At 34.3% G+C, this 21,328-nt stretch overlaps 1 protein-coding gene across 4 annotated transcripts in view; it reads right to left on the reverse strand.

Moving 5' to 3' along the window:
* The window catches only part of ERBB4 (erb-b2 receptor tyrosine kinase 4), a 1,157,221-nt gene that overhangs the window by 282,540 nt on the left and 853,353 nt on the right, over nt 1–21,328 (reverse strand). For all 4 annotated transcript variants that reach the window (XM_047722028.1, XM_047722026.1, XM_047722029.1 and 1 more), the window contains exons 6-12: nt 18,461–18,579; nt 15,583–15,724; nt 12,377–12,490; nt 10,468–10,594; nt 3,882–3,955; nt 2,631–2,721; nt 310–509 (exon numbers count right to left, since the gene is read on the reverse strand). In XM_047722028.1, coding sequence (XP_047577984.1) covers nt 310–509; nt 2,631–2,721; nt 3,882–3,955; nt 10,468–10,594; nt 12,377–12,490; nt 15,583–15,724; nt 18,461–18,579 — 867 coding nt within the window. The remainder of the gene's footprint in view (nt 1–309; nt 510–2,630; nt 2,722–3,881; nt 3,956–10,467; nt 10,595–12,376; nt 12,491–15,582; nt 15,725–18,460; nt 18,580–21,328) is intronic.

The raw sequence follows: 21,328 nt of genomic DNA on the forward strand, positions 1-21,328 counted from the left end.
GATGGTATCCAAAGAATGCACCCAGGATGCTTATTACATATTTCAAGTCCCAGGTCCCACCTAACACCTACTGAACCTTAGTCTCTATAGGAAGTTTCTTATAATTGGGGAAGATTTGCAAGCACACAGTATGTTATAAAAACATGCAATAAATTATAAGAAGTCACCCATTCTGTTTAACTACCCCCCTTCTTAACACTTGAGAAAGAGGGAAAAGTTCTGACTTAGTTATTTTTAACTGTTTGGTTCAATGCAGAATGGGAGAAAATGTTCAAAGTTTCTGTTTTAATATCTGAATAATGTACTTACTACAGTTCTCAGCTTTCCTATTGTCCCGGATTACTATCCTTTGGTTGATAGTGCTGAAGAGTGTTGTCCAGTTAATGGTGTGATAATAACACAGGTTGCTGTTGTCAGTAATATAGATGTTTCCTGCACTGATTTCCTTCAGAGATTGGAATTGTAGAGAGGTGATACCCTGTTGCTTAAGGATAAGCAAGGAGAGGCCACTAAAGGGAAGAAAGGGGGGGGGAAATGGAACAATATTTAATATGTATATATTAATAAACATCTTCTGGCATATATTCTTGAAGTAAAATAAGGATGTCACATCTTACTCTAAAAAGAGTGCTAATAGGGCATAAAAAAGAAACTGAATCACTAAATTGTGATCTGAATATTATTTTTCTACATGCTATATATCCTAAGTATTAAAAGGAATAATTTGACCCCCCAAAAGAAAAGGTTCATTTTTAGAAGTACAAATATTAATGATACCTCCATTTCTGTCTACATATTTACCACTGACATATCTGCTCACTATTTTTCCCACTATCCCCTAAGTCTCAAGTTCTTCAAGGATGAAATTCAGTTTTAAAACTAAATAATTAGGGGATTCTGTCTGGCTCAGTTGGATGAGCATGAGGGTCTTGGTCCTGGGGTCATGAGTATGTGCCCCACGTTGAGTGTAAAGATTACTTAAATAAAATTTTCAAAAGCTAAATAATCAACAAATGTTTGTGGAATATTATTCATCTACCTAAGGTAAGACATTAATTCTACTCTATTTAAAAAATTTAGATAAACTTTCAGAGGGTAAATATTGCAGTGTATGACTATGGATATTTGGCTTTAATTTAAACTCAGAAACAAATTGTAATAGTTGAAGAATGTGTCAGTAAAGATAGGAAACATTAAAAATTAAAGAAAAGAATGAAATTAAGCTAAAAGTTAAAAAAATACTCAGAAGGCTTGGACAACTGGGGAAAGCATGTCTAAAAGTTAAATAACAACTATACTATATAAACAAATTATCATTTCAAGGAAATTATTTTTATTTTAACAGTCTACATTTTTTAATTAAATTCCTTTTCCATTCTCTAAAGAATCATCTGTTTCCCACATTTCAATCAACTAATGAACAATATTTTACATTCTGCAGATCAAAGCTGTCCTCTTTCATTTTATTTATAAATCTAAATATATTTTTCTGCAATATTCAGAATTTTTTCCATGTGTTATGTGTGTGTATATATATGTACATATAGATATATATATACACACACATATACCTACATATATACTTATATACATATATATATATACATATATACATATGTATGTATAAAACTCAGTACATGTGTATTCAATTGAGATGTAATTCATTCTCTGAAATCTGTGTTCTCATCATAACCATCCTGAGTTGTTTATTACAATGTGAACATAATAATGCATAGCAGATTTTTAACATTTGATTCAATGGATAGTAAAATTTAGTCGCATGTAGCACTTCAAAAGACTGTATCTCTCAATTATGCCTTTTTATTAAGAACTTTTCCCCCTTACAGTTTAAAACCTCTTATAGATATACCTATTTTAATAGCAAAATTCAGTGGACTTTCTGAGAATATTATTATGGAATATTTGATGACAATATTGTTAAAGGCATCCTTCAGATTTAAGTAGAAAAATTGAAATCTAAATCCCTTATTGTAAATTAACTTTTAACTGTTCATAAATAAGAATCTCATACAGAGGAAATCTAAAATAAAATAAAGCAGTGGCTTAATAAATATTAATTCACACATTTTATTATGTGAATTAAAATATTGATATTAGACCTTCAGTGTGCTTCTGGGCTCTGATTTTCCTGCCTACTATTAGCCAGCATTGAACACAGAGCAGTGGACCAAGTCCTGAAATATCAGCCCCATGATGCATGGTTGAAATGATGGCGCCAGAGACAAGAACCTTCAGGTAAAATAGCATTTGCCTCCTGTACCCCTAAGCCATTATCAAGTAATCCCATGTTAGTTGCTAGTTATGATAACATGTGTTCAAAAACAAAGGTTTGATTTTATGCACACCATACCTGCAAAACACTAAAATCATTTTAAGTGAGAGGCAGGTGAAAAATCAAACTGTTTATTCTGCATACTTTACTTATATATTTATTTTTATCCTGCATACTTTAAAGCATAACCAGAAGTATTTTTCATTGGGCTTACGTTTGGAATTAAAAATGGAAACCCAATATTTCTAGAATCAGTGAAGCTGAAACTTTGAGATATGTACACATGACATTAGTCTTGAAATCTGGAAGACCTGCATTTCTGAACATACACACCTACCTATAGAGTACTCTTCCACCGATAGTCACCAGGTTAGAAAAAACACTGAAGTCGGTCATGTTGGGGGGCCATGACTGTATGTTCAAGAAACCTAAAAAAGATAAGAGCAGTGAAAAAACTCAGAATACCAATACCTTAGTAACTGTGTTTAATGCTGAGTATCCTTGAAACCTGATGAAAATGCCTTGAAAGATAGGAGGTTAAAAAAAAAGACACTAAATGTTCCTATTTTGACTCATTCTATTCTATCTCCTAGTTTTTCTAAGTAAGATTGAGTGTCTTACCAAAGTTCCTGGGCTACAATATTCATTATATAACGAATACCTAACTAATGAACACCAAAAATCTAGGTTTCTCAGACACACAGGATCATAGAACTACATACGTAAGAATAACTAAATGACCCTTCATTTGGCTCACTCCTCTTTTATTTTTTTTAAATTTTTTGAAAATTTATTTATTTATTTATTTATTTGACAGAGAGAGAGAGAGAAAGAGAGAGACAGAGAGGGAACCAAGCAGGGGAAGTGCAAGAAGGAGAAGGCAGCCTCCCCGCCAAGTAGGGAACCCAATGTGGGGCTTGATCCCAGGACCCTGGGATCATGACCTGAGCTGAAGGCAGACGCCTAATGACTGAGCCACCCAAGCGCCCCTTGACTCACTCTTCTAAAGTCAAAAAATACTTAGTCTAATTACATATAAAGAAAAATACAGCTTTAATTTCTCTGGAAATCCTTTACTACTCTATCTCTACACTTAGGATATCATTTGTCTGCCTTGCAGCCTAATGCATTCCTATATATATACATCTAACCTTTCTCATTTGATTTTTCATTCTCAATAGCAAATCTATATTCAATTCATGTCTATGAGTCCCTCATCAGCTACTATATAACAGCCCTGAACATATCAGGTGCTCAGTAAATATGCGCTAAATGAGTGCTACATGTTATCCATGCTCAAGAGTATTTCTTGTGAAAAGGTACACAGAAAAACTTGGATCAAAAGATCAGTTGACACAAAAGCAATAACATAAAAATATCAAAGATATTTTATTTCATAAATTCCATGGGCTTTCAAAATGTGCACAAATGCTAAGGAATAAAGACACCCATAATTTAAAATGATATTCATTTTAAAACTAGAATTTGCTTTGAAAATAAGTTGTTGATTTCAATACTACGTAATATTTTCAGGAAAATGCCAAAATTCACATAGTTCATAGCACAAAAATGTACTATTAAAAATTACCTGTTATCTCTCGAACTGTCCGGAAGACATTCAGTTTCTCTGGGTCTATGGCTTCAATTGCATTGTAAGGGTCTCTATAGAATCAAGAAGAGATGCAGCCAGATTTTAAATCAGATAAAGGAATGAAAACATAAGAAATATGACTGTAGTTAGTTCATTCAGATTGGATTTAAGTAGCAATGGAAAAATTAGCAATGCCTTGTCCAAAGTTTGTTAGGCTACATGTGGAGGAGGATTAAAAGGGGCTTTGAAGACATTTATGATGATATCAGATATGAGATCTTCATCGAAGGCTATTCTAGTTCTAGAGGAATGGTCCAGTCTGACTATCCTAAAGAAACCTCCAGACATATCAAGTCTATTTATAAATTTTATTTATTGTATTTTGCCTTTAAAGTTTTTTTCTTAATTAGGAAAAATATACGCTACAAATAATTATAGTGAGAACAATTGCTTTTTGGTCTTCTCAAACATCCTAAATTGTTAATGGCACCTACAATCTCATAAGATGTATAAAAACAAACACAATAAATATTTTTTCTTTTTTTTGCTATATCCTTACATTTATTAGTATGAAAGTTACTCTTCATAAGGATTATTTTGAGCAATCTTGTTTCTATATGATTTATATTTGCTTTTATAGCACAGAAAATATTTGCTCCCATCTTTATGAATCATACTAACATCTGAAACAAAATTTATAACAAATTTAATAATATCCAAAAGGTGTAAATTTTGGAGATTAAAAAAAATGCCCTCTCCTAATGCATAAATATATTTTTGTAATTAATGTAATTGATATATACACGCCTTTTCTTTTCAAAAATGAACATAAAATAACTTCTAAAATTAAGTATTTATTGTTTTTTTTTTCAGAGTTTTCTTCTTAAGGAGAAACATTTCACCTATAATATAGTGACCATACCAAATAAATACTTCCAAATAATGCCAAACACTTCTCAGTAATTCAAGCAATATTTTCAACTATTTTAAGAAATACATTTTTTTTAAGTTTTACAATGAATCTTGGAACACTGCATCAAAAACTAATTATGTATTTTATGGTAGCTAACATAACAGTAAAAAAAAAGTACTTCATTTAGAAAAGTAAAAAAAAATGTTTTATTACTTTGAAAGGTGACTGCTGCTATTCTAGGCAAGTAGAGACCTTGTATCAATATATACCTTCCAGAGAAAAATTAAATCCTATTCATTGACCACTTCTCCAAGAGAGATCAAACCCAAGAACAATGAACTTAGGTTTTTTTAGAAGCATGTATCCATCTGTAGCATCACCTGATCCTTATTCTTCCTGTGGACATCTGTTGTTTTACATCTTTGAGAACCTTCTTTTTCACTTGGGAAGTAAACAATAGGATACAGTGATACATTAGATGTGGCCTTAATAGGGCTATCAATCAAAGTGCTCCACAGCCCTCCAACAAATGGAAAGGCATAAGGCTTATCTTCTAGGAATCTGAGTCTAAATCCATTGATTTTAATTCATCCTTGCATTAGAACCTTGAAATCGCCATTAGTTCCAGCAACCTTGATCTCTGGAACCCCATTGTACTGGCTCCCTCAGCTTGGTTTATCTGCATCTGCTTCTATACAGTGAACCAACTTATATCTTAAAAAATACAAAAAAAAAAAACAACCCAAAAACAAAAACAAAGCAAAATGAAACAACAACAACAAAAACTCTGCTTGGTTAAATACTGTTTCAGTCTATGAAGTATAACTGATACAACGAACTGCTAGTTTAACAGGGAGTGTTATAGAAGGCTATAAATGAGTTTGCCCATAATTCACACATAATTAAGATTTTCCTCAATGTGATATGAATGTCTCTCAAAGCTTAAAGTCTAAATTAAATGTTCTGGCAAACTTGCTCTATTTATAACTGAATATACATCGAATAAAATACTATGCTTTTGATGAACGTGAAGCCAAGAAATTAAGTTCGCCATGAGGGAAAATTCCTGTTGTTATCATTTTTTAATGTGTAAAGACTTTTGTATGCAGAGAAAATATCAGCTCTGCAGTAGTAGAATGAGCTTTCAACACTTGTTGTTTGATGAAAAGCAGTGTATAGAACAGCTCTGGTCATATAATCAAATCTCTTGGCTTTATTAAGAAATACTCACAATTCAGGGCAAGCACACAAAGATGGGGTCAGTGCAAACCTTTACTGAGAATACTTCCAAGTTGCTAGGAATGAAATGAATTCTGGACTGTTCATATGAAACCCAATGGACCACAGAAATTTTATATACTTAATTTTAGAGATTCAGGACTCTCATAAAATAAGTTGACAGAATCCTACTTACCAACTTCAAAGTACCTGCAGGGAGTTGTATCCTAGAGCCACTTGAAATCCAGAGGACTTTAAAATTGAGAACTTCCCTAGCTAAATTCAGAGCCACGAGAAAGAACTTTATGTCCATCCTGTCATTGTGTTTGGTGATCCAAAATAAAGCTCAGGATAGAGAGAAACATATTTTTACAATTCCATTGAAATCGCTTTATTTTTCACCAAACCCATTGTCTCTTTTCCATTGTATATCATCACTGCATTCTCTTATCTAAGCACTTTCTTGTCTGTGTCTCACTGTGATACAGTTTGAACATGCTTATTTATGAGCATTCTGTTACTCTAAGTACATGCACATGACTATTATCAAACATGACAAGAGATGAAAGGTGAACATTCCTATGGACAGCCCTGCACACAGGTTTGCCTGTGGTTTCCATTCTAAATAAAGGACTAAGAGTGCCTAGTCTATTTCTGGCAATGACACCATCGTGTTATAAAATGAGCATGCCAGTTAACTTTATTGATTTCTTTTATACATTAAAAATTGTAATTGACAAATTAACCGTAAATTTATTTTTTTGCATAAACTTGTTTTTGAAAAGCATAATATCATTTAATTATGATTTTACCTATTAGCTTAAAGAAATACTTTAGCTACTTTACTCAAACCATACGTTCTATTAAAAATAGTTGAAGATCAAGGTAATGGGAATTAAGGGAAGTAAAACCTGTCTTTAATTTACTACAAGTTTTTTGCTTATAATACTCCATGTTATTCACATTTAAAATCTCTCTCTCCATCCATGCATGAATTGTATACATGAATACAAATAATGTCTATATATTTATAAGATGTCTTAGTCCCACCAAATAGACTTTTTATCAAAACCTTCCAAAGATCAAGAGAAAGGCTTCAGATAATATGTTTTATACTGACATAAAATTAGGAAGAATGAGAAATATCATATATAACGTATATATTTGCCCTGGAAAATGCCTTATATATTATGGTTGAGACACAGTAATATTAATTATAATGTTAGTATTAAAATATCCTAAGTTCAGTGTTATGATTAAGAAGAAATAATAATCTTCTGGACTAAGGAAGGAGTGTGACTTACCATAAAGGAAATATTGCCATGAAAAAAACTGCCTCTATTTGGTTTTCATTAGTCTACAAAATAGTATCTGTTACATTACATGTTGTGCTACAACTAAATACAGTTATTGAGATTTTTCTTTAGCACTGTCTCCTCCTTTGGTTTTTCTTTATTCTTTCTCTCCCTTTTTTTCTCTCCCTCCTTTTCTCCCCATGCCTCTTTATTTTTCCACCATTTATTAATGTTTTACAATATATCAGGTACTCAGCTGAGCACTTAAAAATGATCTTTGTTCTTAATCTCTACAATAATCAGAGAAGGTAGGTATTTTATTGTAAACCGAATTCTCAACTTTACACTGGAGGAAACTGAGCATTTGACATATAATGGAAACTGAGCATTTGACATATAATGGAAGCCAAGCAACTCAGTAAAACTGTCTATGTTAGAGCCTCAAATCAAACTCTAGTATAGTCTGGCTCAAATTAATGAAGTAGGAAATTTAACTTTTACTTCTGAGCTCATTTTTAAGAGAGACTTTGTTTACCTTTCAGTTCCTAATCATGCAAGTCAATTTCCTATAATCCATTTCCACCTGAATGAATTAGTAAGGTTGTTTTCCTTGAAAGTCTAGATTAATCTAATACTTTGTAATGATTCTTCTCATAAATTTGTGAATAAATGGTATCTGTTGTGCAACATATTTTTATATCTTGACATATCTGCTTCCCTTTTTTGCATGTATTTATTAATATTTCCTCTATTCTGGATGTTAGATGATTCAGAATATGTAAAACCATTTTACAATTAGTATAAATCCAGACTTCAGATAAGGATGCTCTATAAGGAACAAAGACTAAAATAAGAATTGTGAACTGCATTTGATCATCTTTGTCAAACTTCCCCGCCCATGGTTTACCTACAAGATTAACCATCAGTGGATTTCTTTCGTTGGTTCATAATCCTTCTATTATCACAGAAATCTTGCAGTAGTTCTCAATGTGGGCAGGATTTCCTACCTCAAGGGAAGCTGGGACATTTGCAGAGATGTGTCAGTTGTAACAGATATTGGGGGACATTATAGGCTTTTAGTAATAACCCCAAGCCAAGAAAATTAAATGTCTTTTCCCAGCAAAGTTTTGCCTCATGTCTTGAATAACCTTAAAATGTCCCACCCAATTAAGGACCCATGTGCACAAACTTCATTGTTGATCATACCATGATTATGTGTAATTCTGCAGTCATGTTACTTCTATTTGAATGATACTTATTTCCATTTTCCTCGTCATATAACAATATGTCTGTTAATTATTTCCTATTCCAGTGGTCAGCTGTCCCTCTGCTCTTTACTTCCCCATACTTCTTGCACAGAATAACTCCTAATCTCATTTCTCATAAATCCAAACTTTCATTCCAAGTAAGTAGAAGTTGAGCATTTTCCTATCAATTCATATTTTGTTATCCATTACTTTACTTGTATTTTTTCTTTAAATCAAAAATAGAGAATTACAATCACTTTATAAAATTATGTATATAAGTAGGCTATATTATCTATGATTTTTATTTCATAATTTAAAAGGAGGTATGAATACACTTAATATATAAAAGATGGATGTTGGGTCTGATTAGAATGAAAACAACTTCTCCAATGCAATTTATAAGACTGCGTTTTCAAATCTTTCCCTGCACTGATGGACTTGAGGCCAATTCACGTATTATACCCGTGTGGAGGCAGGCAATGTGAATTAAGTGTGTATGTCTTCCTATTTCTCATAGGATGCTGTTAACATGATATGATCTTTAATTCATAGTGGTATTTGGTTTTGAAAATAGTTTTGGTTTTGAAAACAGTTACAGTGTAGATATATTGTTTTAGTAAATGTCATACATGCATTCCATTATATAAATGCACCTAAATGTTGACCCAGGCCTCCTACTCATTGGGGTGAAGAAGGTGAGGTTAGCAATGTAAATCAATTCAGAGGGTTAGTAGTGACTCTGGTAAATTTGGTTGTCCTATCTAAAAATGGCTAGAACTACCTGGCTCCAAAAGATTGTTGCCATGTAGGAGAATGTGTTAAGGAACCAAATCTACATATTTTTAAAGAGAAGTTAGAAATCTTGAACATATATATTTATTTTTAAGCATTGCTTGGGCTGAATAAAACATATCTGGGGCAGAAAGTGTGTACATTCCATTATAGTATCTGGCATGAACCCATATTAAAAGCTATTTTAAAGTGAAGAAATGCTTTATGCAATAAGACCTACTGTAACTTATTTGCATGGAAAGAAACACTTTGTTCTATTTCTTTTGGTATTCTTGTTTGGACATATTTATTCATAATGTGTTAAATTGTTTTGCTTCTAGAAATGATGTGATATATGTTTAGAGTTAAGATTTTGAATTGAAATATGTGAGTCATATCCTTTATCTGTAGCCTGTAGCACTATTATTTAGGGATTAAGAGTAATATAGATAAATAGATAAAATATAAAGTAAAAATACTGACGTTTTTATTACAATTGAAAGAATACAAACTTGGCTGTTTTCCTAGTTAAAACCAGCAGGTGGTTCCGTAATGAAGCAACCCAGAAAATGTTACAATTTTTATTGCTAAAATGTAATTCATTTATTAGATCTCCTATACTAGTACTAATTTCCTAACCTAAGAGAAAGATAAAAGATACATCAGGCCAAAGAGAATTTCTGAAAGCTCAAGAGAATTTCAACTTACTGATTTGTTTTCTATGACATACATTTTTAAAAGAATATTAATTTATTCTCCCCTGAACTAATCAGTTAGGAATTTGAATGAAATTCCTCACTTCACCCATTGACACTGTTTCCTTAAACATTTGTAAAAATATGTCAAACTTTCTGAAATCTGTGGATTTGAGGAGACTATCCCACAAATACGTTTTAGCTTACATACAAACTTATATTGTCAAATCTAAGTAGTTATTAAACTCATAGTCTATGTATCTCAAAACTGTGGTTTTTACTATCATTGCTGGTAAAATCTGGAATTTGATTTTGTTGGAGAAGAACATTAACGGAGGGAAGAACTCATCTAGGTCAAAAGGAATCAAACAGACAAAGCTAAAGAATCTCTTAAGCTTTGTCTACACGTCGTAAAATAATTTTCTACAACAATTTCATACTGACCCATGAATACCAGTGACAAGGAAGATCAAATTCCCATTGATTTTGGTGCAGTTTACGAATTTGTCAATGTTACTAGAATCCACGGTCTGAGCTGACATCAGTGATCCTGTGCCAATGCCATCACAAGCTGCAGAAAACAAGACTCACAGTCAGGGAGTTGAGCAACTATTTTTTTGGTCAATAAATCATTGCATTTCTATTATAAAATAATAGTATATTTCATTATAAAATGAAGAAAGTTCATCATAAGACATACACAGTTTTCTAACAAGTAAAATAAAAATTTATTCATGCAACATTAACTGCTGGGCCTGCTTTAAAATATTGTCCCTGCATTGTAGTCTCATGACCATGACACATAAGAATATCTTATATCAAGTCCAAGTATACCCGCACAACACATATGTAACTAAAACAAACTTCCAACAATCAATGCTTGCTTTTGGCACATAAAATCAACTATTTTTTCATCTATCCTAAAATATCATTTTCAATGTTATTTTACTCAATTGAGTAAAATAATTTCATAGCCTAATAATGGTCTTCAAACTGTGGTTTTACCATTGGTCTAATTAAGAATACATATTAAACAAAGTACTAATGTTGGGAGCTGTAATCAGAAGCAAGAGCCATTGAAATATTTATACTTAAATTATTTTTTAAAGATTTTATTTATTTGAATGGAGCAGGAGGGTGGTGGGTTGGTTAGACAGCATGAGCAGGGGAGAGTCAGAAGGAGAGGTAGAGGGAGGGAAAGAAGGAAAAGCCGACTGCCTGCTGACCACAGAACCCAACAAATGTAGGGCTTGATCTCAGAACCCTTGAAATCATGACCTGAGCTGAAGACAGACCCTTAACCAACTAAGCCACCCAGGCACCCCTATTCTTAAATTCTTTTTTTTTTTTTTAAGATTTTATTTATTTATTTGACAGAGAGAGATCATAAGTAGGCAGAGAGACAGGCAGAGAGAGAGAGGAGGAAGCAGGCTGCCTGCCAAGCAGAGAGCCTGATGTGGGGCTCGATCCCAGGACCCTGAGATTGTGACCTGAGCTGAAGGCAGCGGCTTAACCTACTGAGCCACCCAGGTGCCCCCTATTCTTAAATTCTTAAATTTACAGGTATTACCTGTACTTTCTGAAGGCTCTACTCAAAACAAACAAACAAACAAACAAAGCGAAGCAAATAAAATATGGGGGGGTGGGAGAAGGAAAGAAGAAAGAGAGAATGTAGTAAAAAATAAGTCTTGATTGCCATTTCTAAGGCAATCTGTGATCATTTGGAAGGCTTAATATCATTTATAAAATTTAGACTGTATGTTCATCCTGCTTAATTTAAGTTTCATTTGGGTGAGGAATTGGAGCACCACAGCTAGAAGGGATTTCTTTCTGCACTCAATTTCTAAAACAGGAATTATCTGCAACATTTATTTAATACATATGGTAAATTTCCTTGTCATTTTATACATCTAATCTTTCAAAGTAGTTTTGAAGCCCTGGAGGGTAAGTATCATGTTATTTGTCTCTTTGCACCCCTTCATATGCATAGCAAATCATTTAGTGTAGAGTGGCAAGCGATTAACATGGGTTCTTGATGTGAAAATAATCACACAATCCATCCCTTGTTATGTGCTTAACTTCTAAGATTTGCTGCATAGAGAATAAAATATAACTTTTTTCCTGAGTTTCTATCAATGCTAATTCCCAGGTTAACCTGGATTATTTAGTTTACATCATTCAAAATCAATAACACACACTATTAAGATAGTTGATACTTTGGGGAACTATTCAAAGTCATGGAAATGTATGTGTGTGTTCAGAGAGGGGAACTTAGCCAGTCCATTGAAGAGCAAATGGAAAAACCTTGGAGCAGGTCCCTGTTCTAGCTGGCATAATCTCAGCTATCACTCACCTTTTGGGCAAATATCCGTGCAAGGTTTACACATTTTAATCCCATTTTCTTCTACTTCCATCTTGGAACTAGGGCAGGCACGTACGCAAGAACTGGAATCCACCACAAAGTTATCTGATTGGGGAAAAAAAAAGGCAAAATGAGCAATAATGTTGATGGCCGGCAAACAAGTTTAAAGCAAAGTACTTTAGGGGCTGACAATGATGAGTATCATTGATAGTATACATGTCTGCCTCTTTCCCTAAAACAACTCTGTTCAAATATCTCCACCTGAAACAGAATCTGAACATCCACATTCCAATCCAAGGGCAGCCTGTGTTAACAACAGTTAGTCCTTGCTTGACTACTGCTCTGCATCCTGAAAAGTCCCCAAGACACAGTGAATTTCTTTTATAGACTTAGGAAACTACATGACATTTAGTTTGTGTTTTTCAATAGTTCCACTTCATTTCATGTCATGATGCAAGTCTGTAATCTAAAAATACTTCAAGTTACATGCAGCACAAATGAAGCTGAAGTTGAATTGCCTTGGATCGAGAGAGCACACTTCATATCCAGGAGGAAATGTTTAAAATGTGTTCTATCTCTTCGTGGAATACCACAGAAACTGTTCCACGGTTTTATATGAGGAAACAAAATGGAATTTGAAAGGAGACTAGGGAAGGTATACTACATAAACCAGGAATATCTGATTGCCTGATAACGCCTGTGAAATGTTTAGTGCTCCAGCGATCTGAAATATGCCAGGATGCTCCCTCCCCCACCCCCAAAAAAGAACAAATTATTGCATCTAGAGCCTCCCACAGTAGAGGCAACACGACACCTGCTAGGCCCCTTTGTATTTTAAAGGCAGTATCCTTCCCTGTCTGGGCATACTGCTTCTGGTCTAACATTCAGTCTTTTGGAAGGCTTCTGGCCTTGAAGGATCTCAGATCAGGAAAGACATATGGTACAGGTCCAGTCTGGGATGCAAGCATTTTGCTACTTGGGGCATAAAATCCAAGTGGTGGGGCCCCTGGGTGGCTCAGTTGGTTAAGCTTCTGACTCTTAGTTTTGCCTCAGGTTATGATCTTGGGGTTCTTGGGGGGTCCAGCCCTGAGTTGGGCCCCTGTGTTCAGAGTAGAGTTGGCTTGAGGATTTTCTCTCCCTCTCCCTCTCTCCCTGCCCCTCCCCACTCACGTCCTGAGCTTAGAATAAATATGGATTCATGAGCAGTGGCTTGCCTTGGGAGAAGAAATATTGGAAAATCTGGGATTGAAGGGAGTCTGGGGTAGAAGAATGGGTATGGATCCTTGGGACTGGGCACAGTGTGATCTTGATATTCCCAGTTATCCACTAGGGGGCGTCCGCCACACAAAAAAGGTACATTGTTGAGCCTGCATCACAGCCTGTCTCTTCTTGTTCTTCCTCCTTAACAACCTAATCTCTGTCTGAGGGGAACTCAACCTGCAAACAGTGAATGTACTGTATATTATGGAACCATCCTTTCTTCAAGGTAATCACAGGAATACCTCACATTTAAACACTTCTAGGTTTTCGCAGCAATATATGCCAAGTGGAGTAAATACAGATCATAAATACCCTCATATCAGTTAGGTTCAGGTTTTGCCGCCAAATGAGTTTCAAAAAATATTTGTCTGGGGTTTTTTGAATTTTAGAATTCAAGATTCAGGACTGTAGAGCAGTATTTAGAAGCTAAATGTCTTTGTTTTTCCGAAATAGTTACAGTTTAGCAAACCAGGCCTTATGCAGGGCCCCTCAAATATTTGAGATTTACATTGCTAAATATTGAAGTGTTTAGTCTGTAATTTTTTTGGTTGTTTTTTTAAAGATTTTATTTATTTATTTGAGAGAGAGAATGAGAGAGAGAGAGAGAGCATGGGGGGGAGGTCAAAGGGAGAAGCAGACTCCCTGCTGAGAAGGGAGCTGGAGGTGGGACTCCATCCTAGGACCCCAGGATCATGACCTGAGCTGAAGGCAGTCGCTTAACCAACTGAGCCACCCAGGCACCCAGTCTGTAATTTGTTGAACTAAACTATTCTAAGAAAAGAAATTTAGGAGTTACCATATCTAAGGAAACTGGGAGTGTAATTTCACAAAATTATTCTCAGTGTTAGCCACTTGCCATAAGCTAGATGTTGAAAGCTTGTATGTGTAATTATTCTTTTAACCAATATAAAAATATTTAATAATAATGACTAGAATTGTCATTGTTTTCAAAGACTTGTTTTTATATGCTATCTCTCTGATTCTTATTCCCTGTTTCTTTGATCATTGTAATAACTCTCGTAGTGACAAGAGCTATGATTATTACCAGCCACATCCTAAAGAGAATACAAAGAAAATTGAAATAGGTTCATTTAAAATCACATGAGTAATACAGGGGCCAAGGCAGAACCCACAGCCACTCTAATCCCATGTCTTTTATACTTCTTATTTAACCACAGGCACAAAATGAAGAAAACCATAAGAGTGACGTGCTATAGTTTGTAAAACCTTCTTCTTTTAAATGAATATATGGACAAATGTAGTGATTTTTTTTAAGTTTTTTTTTAAGTTTTTTTTTTTTTTTTTTTTTAGTTTTTCCGGTAGATAAAACAATAAAGAAATAATGTCCCATCATTCATTCCAAGCAAAGAAACTGACTGGAGCAAATATGAAGACATACATTTACTGAATTCCTGATGAAAGCTAAACTGGTTACTTTGAAACCCTAGGATGAGCTGTCAATTTTGTAAAGAACTCTAAATAGCCCTTCACTTCTATTGTTATTGTTTATGATGAGATTTTATATTAAAACTATAATACTATACATTCTATTATAAATAAGTAATCAGAAAGGATATTAGGTAAAAATTCATTGTGATTAGAAGCTGACCTCATTCATTACAAAGCTGGCTCTCATTTTTTTTTGAGAAACAGCATCATGTGCAAAAACACTGAGGAATAATAAAAACAGTAAGTTTAAAAGGCAATGACACTATACTCTAAACTCAAACATTCCACTCCTTTGCTGAGACTTTAGACCACTTTAATTTTTTTGAATTTTAATTTCCTTATTAGTGAAATGGTAGCAATAGTACCTCTATCCAAGTCATTTACAATATTGTTGCAAATTTTAAATTATAATACAGGTACACGATTTTTTTGTGTGTGTTTTAAAATCATGATCTAATTAATTTGGTTATTCTTATCTTGTTACTTACGGGGGCATTTCTTGACACAAAATGCTCCATATGTATACTTTGCATTGAAGTTATGCTCCAGTTGAAAGGTGGTAGGATTGTAGACAAAAGTTTGGGGACACTGAGTAACACATGCTCCACTGTCATTGAAATTCATGCAGGCCTGAAACACAGAAAATATTAGTTTCATTTAAAAATAACCTTCATAATACTTGTTAAAGGAATACTGCTCTAACAACTTTGTGATGTGTTCTTTACTTATTAAGTTAATATTTATATAAAACATATGTGCATGTTCTATTTTTATATTTCACAAATAGTATAAAATTGGACAGGTTTATAGTCATTAAGTGCTTATTTTTAAGTTCAAATTTGTTCTGGACTTCAAAAATTTTACAAAACCGTTTCTCCAATGTCAATGAATATACAATCTATACAAAGATACTGATATTCAAGTTACCTAGTCTCCACCTAGTAATCTCCAAACTAATAATGGTTTCATATTAAAATTAGCTAATAGTGAAAAATAATTCCAACTCGCACTATTCAAAGGGTTTATGTTCAGTCTTAGAGTCTGACACTAACTAACTCCCCAAGTCTACAGTCTAGTGTTTCCTTAAATCAGGTGTTTGGAAAAGTTCAGTGCCATAATTGACGTGGTAAGCACACTCATCACCGTTGTATAGTGAGAAAACATTGTAACAGCCATTTAAACTGGACTTGAAGAAAAAGCTCTGGTGGGTGACTAGTCAAATATAAATATGGAGTATGCCAAAATGAAGAGAAGCAGCCTCTACTTAGCTCACAATTAAATAATGTGCTGCCATTTCCTATATGGTCTTTTTCATAATGCCTTGCCATTTGGTGAACGCCATCAAGTTCAAACACAACAGTTTGTTTCTGCTGCCTTATGCTTTTCTAGTGAGACCTCAATTTATTAATGCATTCTAATGCCTTTGAGAAGAATTAAAAAACAATTTTACCATCTGAGAAGTATTTGGTATAAAAATAGAATATATGTATACATAAATTGGCTTTGTATTTGTATTTATGTATACATAAATTTTGGCTTTCAAAAGAGTGGATGAACTAATTCTCTTAATTAAACAACTTAAACCTTCATAGGAATAATTGAGGTTTTGGAAAGTAAGCTAATATGCACTCAAGCTATATTTTATATTTCATCATAAATTGTATGGTTATTAATAAGCACTAATTCATTCTGTTTCCTCAAAACATTTTCATCAATTGTTTTAGCAAGCACTTTATCACCAACATGACAATTCCCTGATGATAGTCTACTAGATGCATAATCAGGACAAGACTCACTCATGATACATTATTCACTAAGATGACATTTTCCAGGAAGAATCTATTAAAAAGCAATCTACAAAACTCACTAAGTTTTAATTTATGGCTATAAAACTTCATGTGTCCTCATAATTGCTTTACGAACATACTTTATGCAGTGTTGTGCACAGATTGCTTGGCAACAAAGGGACATAAACTAAAGGAATCAAACCAATTTACCTTCCAGACAGCATGTAAAACAACCTAACTTACACCAAGGCTTTGGTCTGGCATTCTTGAACATTCTGTACCAAATGCCAAAGTGGAATCATTGAACCATTCCATAAAAGTAATGAAATGAGAACTCTGAGACTCACCCGGCACTCTGTTTATTATGATAATGGAACCATGAAAACAAATCCAATGAAAAACTTCTAAGTGAAAGTTATGATTATTGGTGTTTTTTGTTGTTACTGTTTTGGAATTGTTAAGAGCTGCTCAGCATCCTGGACATCAAGCTTTACTTTGTGTCTGGTGTTAGAAAAAGAGAAAAGGTCTCACTTCAAGACCTGCTATAGCACCTTCCTTAAAATTTTAACATGTTTCTTTTCTTCTTCCTCACTACTCACTTCTGCAATATATAATTTTGTTTCACTATAGGATTAGGGTCGACAAATTAAGTTTCTTGTGACGTTAAGAAAATTAAGAAATGACTATATCATAAGAGCTTTAATTTATGTTTTGCTTATTTTCAGAGTTGAGTCTCAATTTGAAAAAAATATTCAGTTTTAAATATATATGTGTATTTTCTGGATATTTGAAAATGTGAAAAAAGAAAATAAATTTCTGTGTTCATTTTTAACAGCAAAAACAATTTCTTATTTTATGATTTTTAGCTTAAAATGAAAATAACATCTGTATATGAAATTGTGTTAACTATAGCTCACAGAACTGTTTGTATTCAAAAGAACAGAAAGAACTGTATTGGGGATATTAAAATGTAATTAAAACATGTCCCCAACAAGCTATAAATGTTAATTTTAAGGAAAGAAAAGTGTCCCTTTCTAAAATAAAAATCCCATAGATTAGCATATAAATTGCTTTAAGCATGCATTTGTTAATCTTATAAATTATGAATAATATTAACTTGCAAACAAAATAAACTGGGAAATAGTTAAATTTGTCAATTTATGAATAATCTTGAAATCTACAGCTATAATCTTAAAATTTAAATCCAAGAAATAAAATTCAAGAGCCCTCACTCAGAAAACTCAACTATGCAACAACATAAACAGGTAATCAAGGTAAATTTTAGAAGGATGCTATTAGCCTTTAAAAAGATATCTCAATATGTTCCTCTTCACATTCTCTAATGCATCTCACCTATATTATAAGTTACATCAGAAAGATATAATTCATTTGCTAGAACAGAACAATCCTAGGTAATCAATAGCTACCCAGTGAGGGAATGAATTATAGGAAGGCAGAGCATCTTTCTTAATTCTAAAATGGTTAAACTTGATCTTATTTTAATTAAAGATTCGATATGCCTGAGTCCAACCAGGAAGGAGAGAGATAGGAAAAGTAGAAGGGAAACTCCAAGACTTACAAAGCAGTCTGTGTCCTTGGGTCCTGAGCAGCCCCCAGCACATTCTCTATGACAGCAGTCACTGACATAGGGCCCATAGCACCGGCCATCACACTGTTCTGCACATACTGTCCTTGTCACTGTGGAAGACAAGAGATGGGACCCTGATCAAAGTCAGTCACCAAGAGACACTTCTAAGGTGCTTTGGAGTAGCTGAGAAAAGCTGAGCTTTCGGGTAACAATACTCAACCCACCAATGACTCAATTCAGCTCACATTTACCAAATGAAGTCAGCAACAGGTCAAAATCACTGTTCAAAAACCTTCAAAATTAATATAAACATTTGTTTTTATTTTCTTTCTTGTTCCAGCAAACACTTACCATGCTTTACAAAACAACCATATAACTTAGCAGGGAAGAATCAAATTTGAAATAATTGAATGAAACATTTTGGCAGCTTGAAATAGATGGAGTCAGCAGTGAAGTCAATCCCCAATGTGCACAGTAAGGTTTTATGACCGAGATATCCCCAGAAATAATCTAAGCCTTTTAGAGTCAATGCAAAAATGGAAACAAACTTTTACATGATTCACATTGCATCTTACATAATTCATATCAAGTAGATAGATAAATATAGCTAGAGAAACAGATACATATATAGTAACCTGGTCAGGAGTAGCATCACTGTTTCTTTTCTTGATATTTAAGTGAAATTTCTGCCAAGTTTCCTGTGTAAGGAACAGAGCCATATCCTCAAAAGAAGGAAAGAAGAAAGGGAGGGAGGGAGGGAGGGAGGGAGAGAGGGAGAAAGGGAGGGAGAGAAGGAGGAAGGTGTGGGAGAGAGACACATTCATAGTAGATGCAACACAAATTTCCTTTGGTCCTTTCTTATAATGTCCTTTGATCCAAGCTGAGACCACTATATTAGGGTATGCCTTTGTAAAAATCGGTGGTACAGCCTGGGCATCAAAATTACAGCTTTGAGGGACACTTATTTCTCTTATTTCAAAGAAATATATTTAAAGTATTTACAGAAATGAATGAGTGTTACAGAATATGTATAGCACATCGCATCTTGGCTTCTGTATTTCCACTTCACTCTGGTTTCCGTCCATCTTTTTTTTTTTTTACTGTTTTTATTTTTTAATTTTTTATTTTTTCAGCGTAACAGTATTCATTATTTTTGCACCACACCCAGTGCTCCATGCAATCCGTGCCCTCTACAATACCCACCACATGGATCCCCCAACCTCCCACCCCCCGCCCCTTCAAAACTCTCAGATTGTTTTTCAGAGTCCATAGTCTCTCATGGTTCACCTCCCCTTCCAATTTCCCTCAACTCCCTTCATCTTTCATGCCAATGGGCCTCAAAAGAAGGCCGGGGTAGCGATTCTCACATCAGACAAATTAGATTTTAAACTAAAGACTGTAGTCAGAGATACAGAAGGACACTACATAATTCTTTTTTTTTTTCAAAGATTTTATTTATTTATTTGTCAGAGAGAGAGAGCACAAGCAGACAGAGTGGCAGGCAGAGGCAGAGGGAGAAGCAGGCTCCCCGCGAGCAAGGAGCCCGATGTGGGACTCGATCCCAGGACGCTGGGATCATGACCTGAGCTGAAGGCAGCCACTTAACCAACTGAGCCACCCAGGTGTCCCAACACTACATAATTCTTAAACGGACTATCCACCAAGATGATCTAACAATTGTAAATATCTATGCCCCCAATATGGGAGCAGCCAATTGCATAAGAAAATTGTTAATCAAGATAAAGAGTCATATTGATATGAATACATTAATAGTAGGAGATCTTCCATCTTTTTGACGAGTTCTTCAAAGCTTCCTTCACTGCTACTATAGCAAGATCTGTCTTTCAAACAATAGCATTCCCCAGAGTTGGGTTTGTCAATTTTCTTTAAGTCATGGGATCATGCCTAGATGAAATCATCCATCCCTTATTTGCATACTACGTATAGGTAGATGACATCAGATCCAAAACTGAATTTTCTATTGAGCAGCAGCATATATTACCAGCTGCCTACAGAAGACCCCACTTAGATATCCCAAGATGTATAATATAGAACATTACTCCCTTTCCCATCTACCAGTCAGACATCTTTCTTCGTCCATCCCTTCCCTTGATTAGTGCTAGCACCATACATTTAGTAGCTTAGCTAAAAATTGGGGGTGTGTTTTCTATTTCTCCTTTCCCCTCACCTTTGCTTCTCATAGCTAATAAAATTATCGAATAAAATTGCTAAGTAATGTTCCTCATTACGGTCTCTTCTCTCTACTCAAACTTTGTTTGAAAAGTAATCTTTAAATGACTGCATAGCCTTCTAAAAATTTTCTCAGATCCCAATTAATCCTCCAGCTGCTCTAAAAGCGATGACTTGAAAATACAAGCCACTGCCTATAAATCAGTGCTGTTAGCAGAACTTGTCATCCCTGTACTAAAGGAGTAAACCCTGAGCAAGGGATAAAAGTCCTTCATCAACTAAACCATCTCGATCTTTACTGTCATTTCTCACTGTGCTTCTCCCATCCAGCCACACACAATCACCACTTGTGATTCCTGATTTCATGGATCATTTCCAATTTTGATTCTCATTGCCGTCTTATAATACTTTCCTCCATGCTAAAAACCCTCCCTATCTTTTTTGCCTAGCAAATACGCATCTGTAAGATCCAGTTCAGATGTCACTTTCTCTCTGAAAACTCCAGATATGGCTCCAGGATGAGTCAGTTTATCACTGTTTCATCTGCACAGGGAGAAAGTTAATGCAGATTCTATGTGGTCTAAAGGTCTAGTCTCAAACCCAAACTCTATTCTTGTGATATGCGCAGTTATTGAATATCTCTGTATTTCACTTACTAGCTTTAAGATG

The sequence above is a fragment of the Lutra lutra genome, chromosome 3 (assembly GCF_902655055.1).
Source record: "Lutra lutra chromosome 3, mLutLut1.2, whole genome shotgun sequence".
NCBI lineage: Eukaryota > Metazoa > Chordata > Mammalia > Carnivora > Mustelidae > Lutra > Lutra lutra.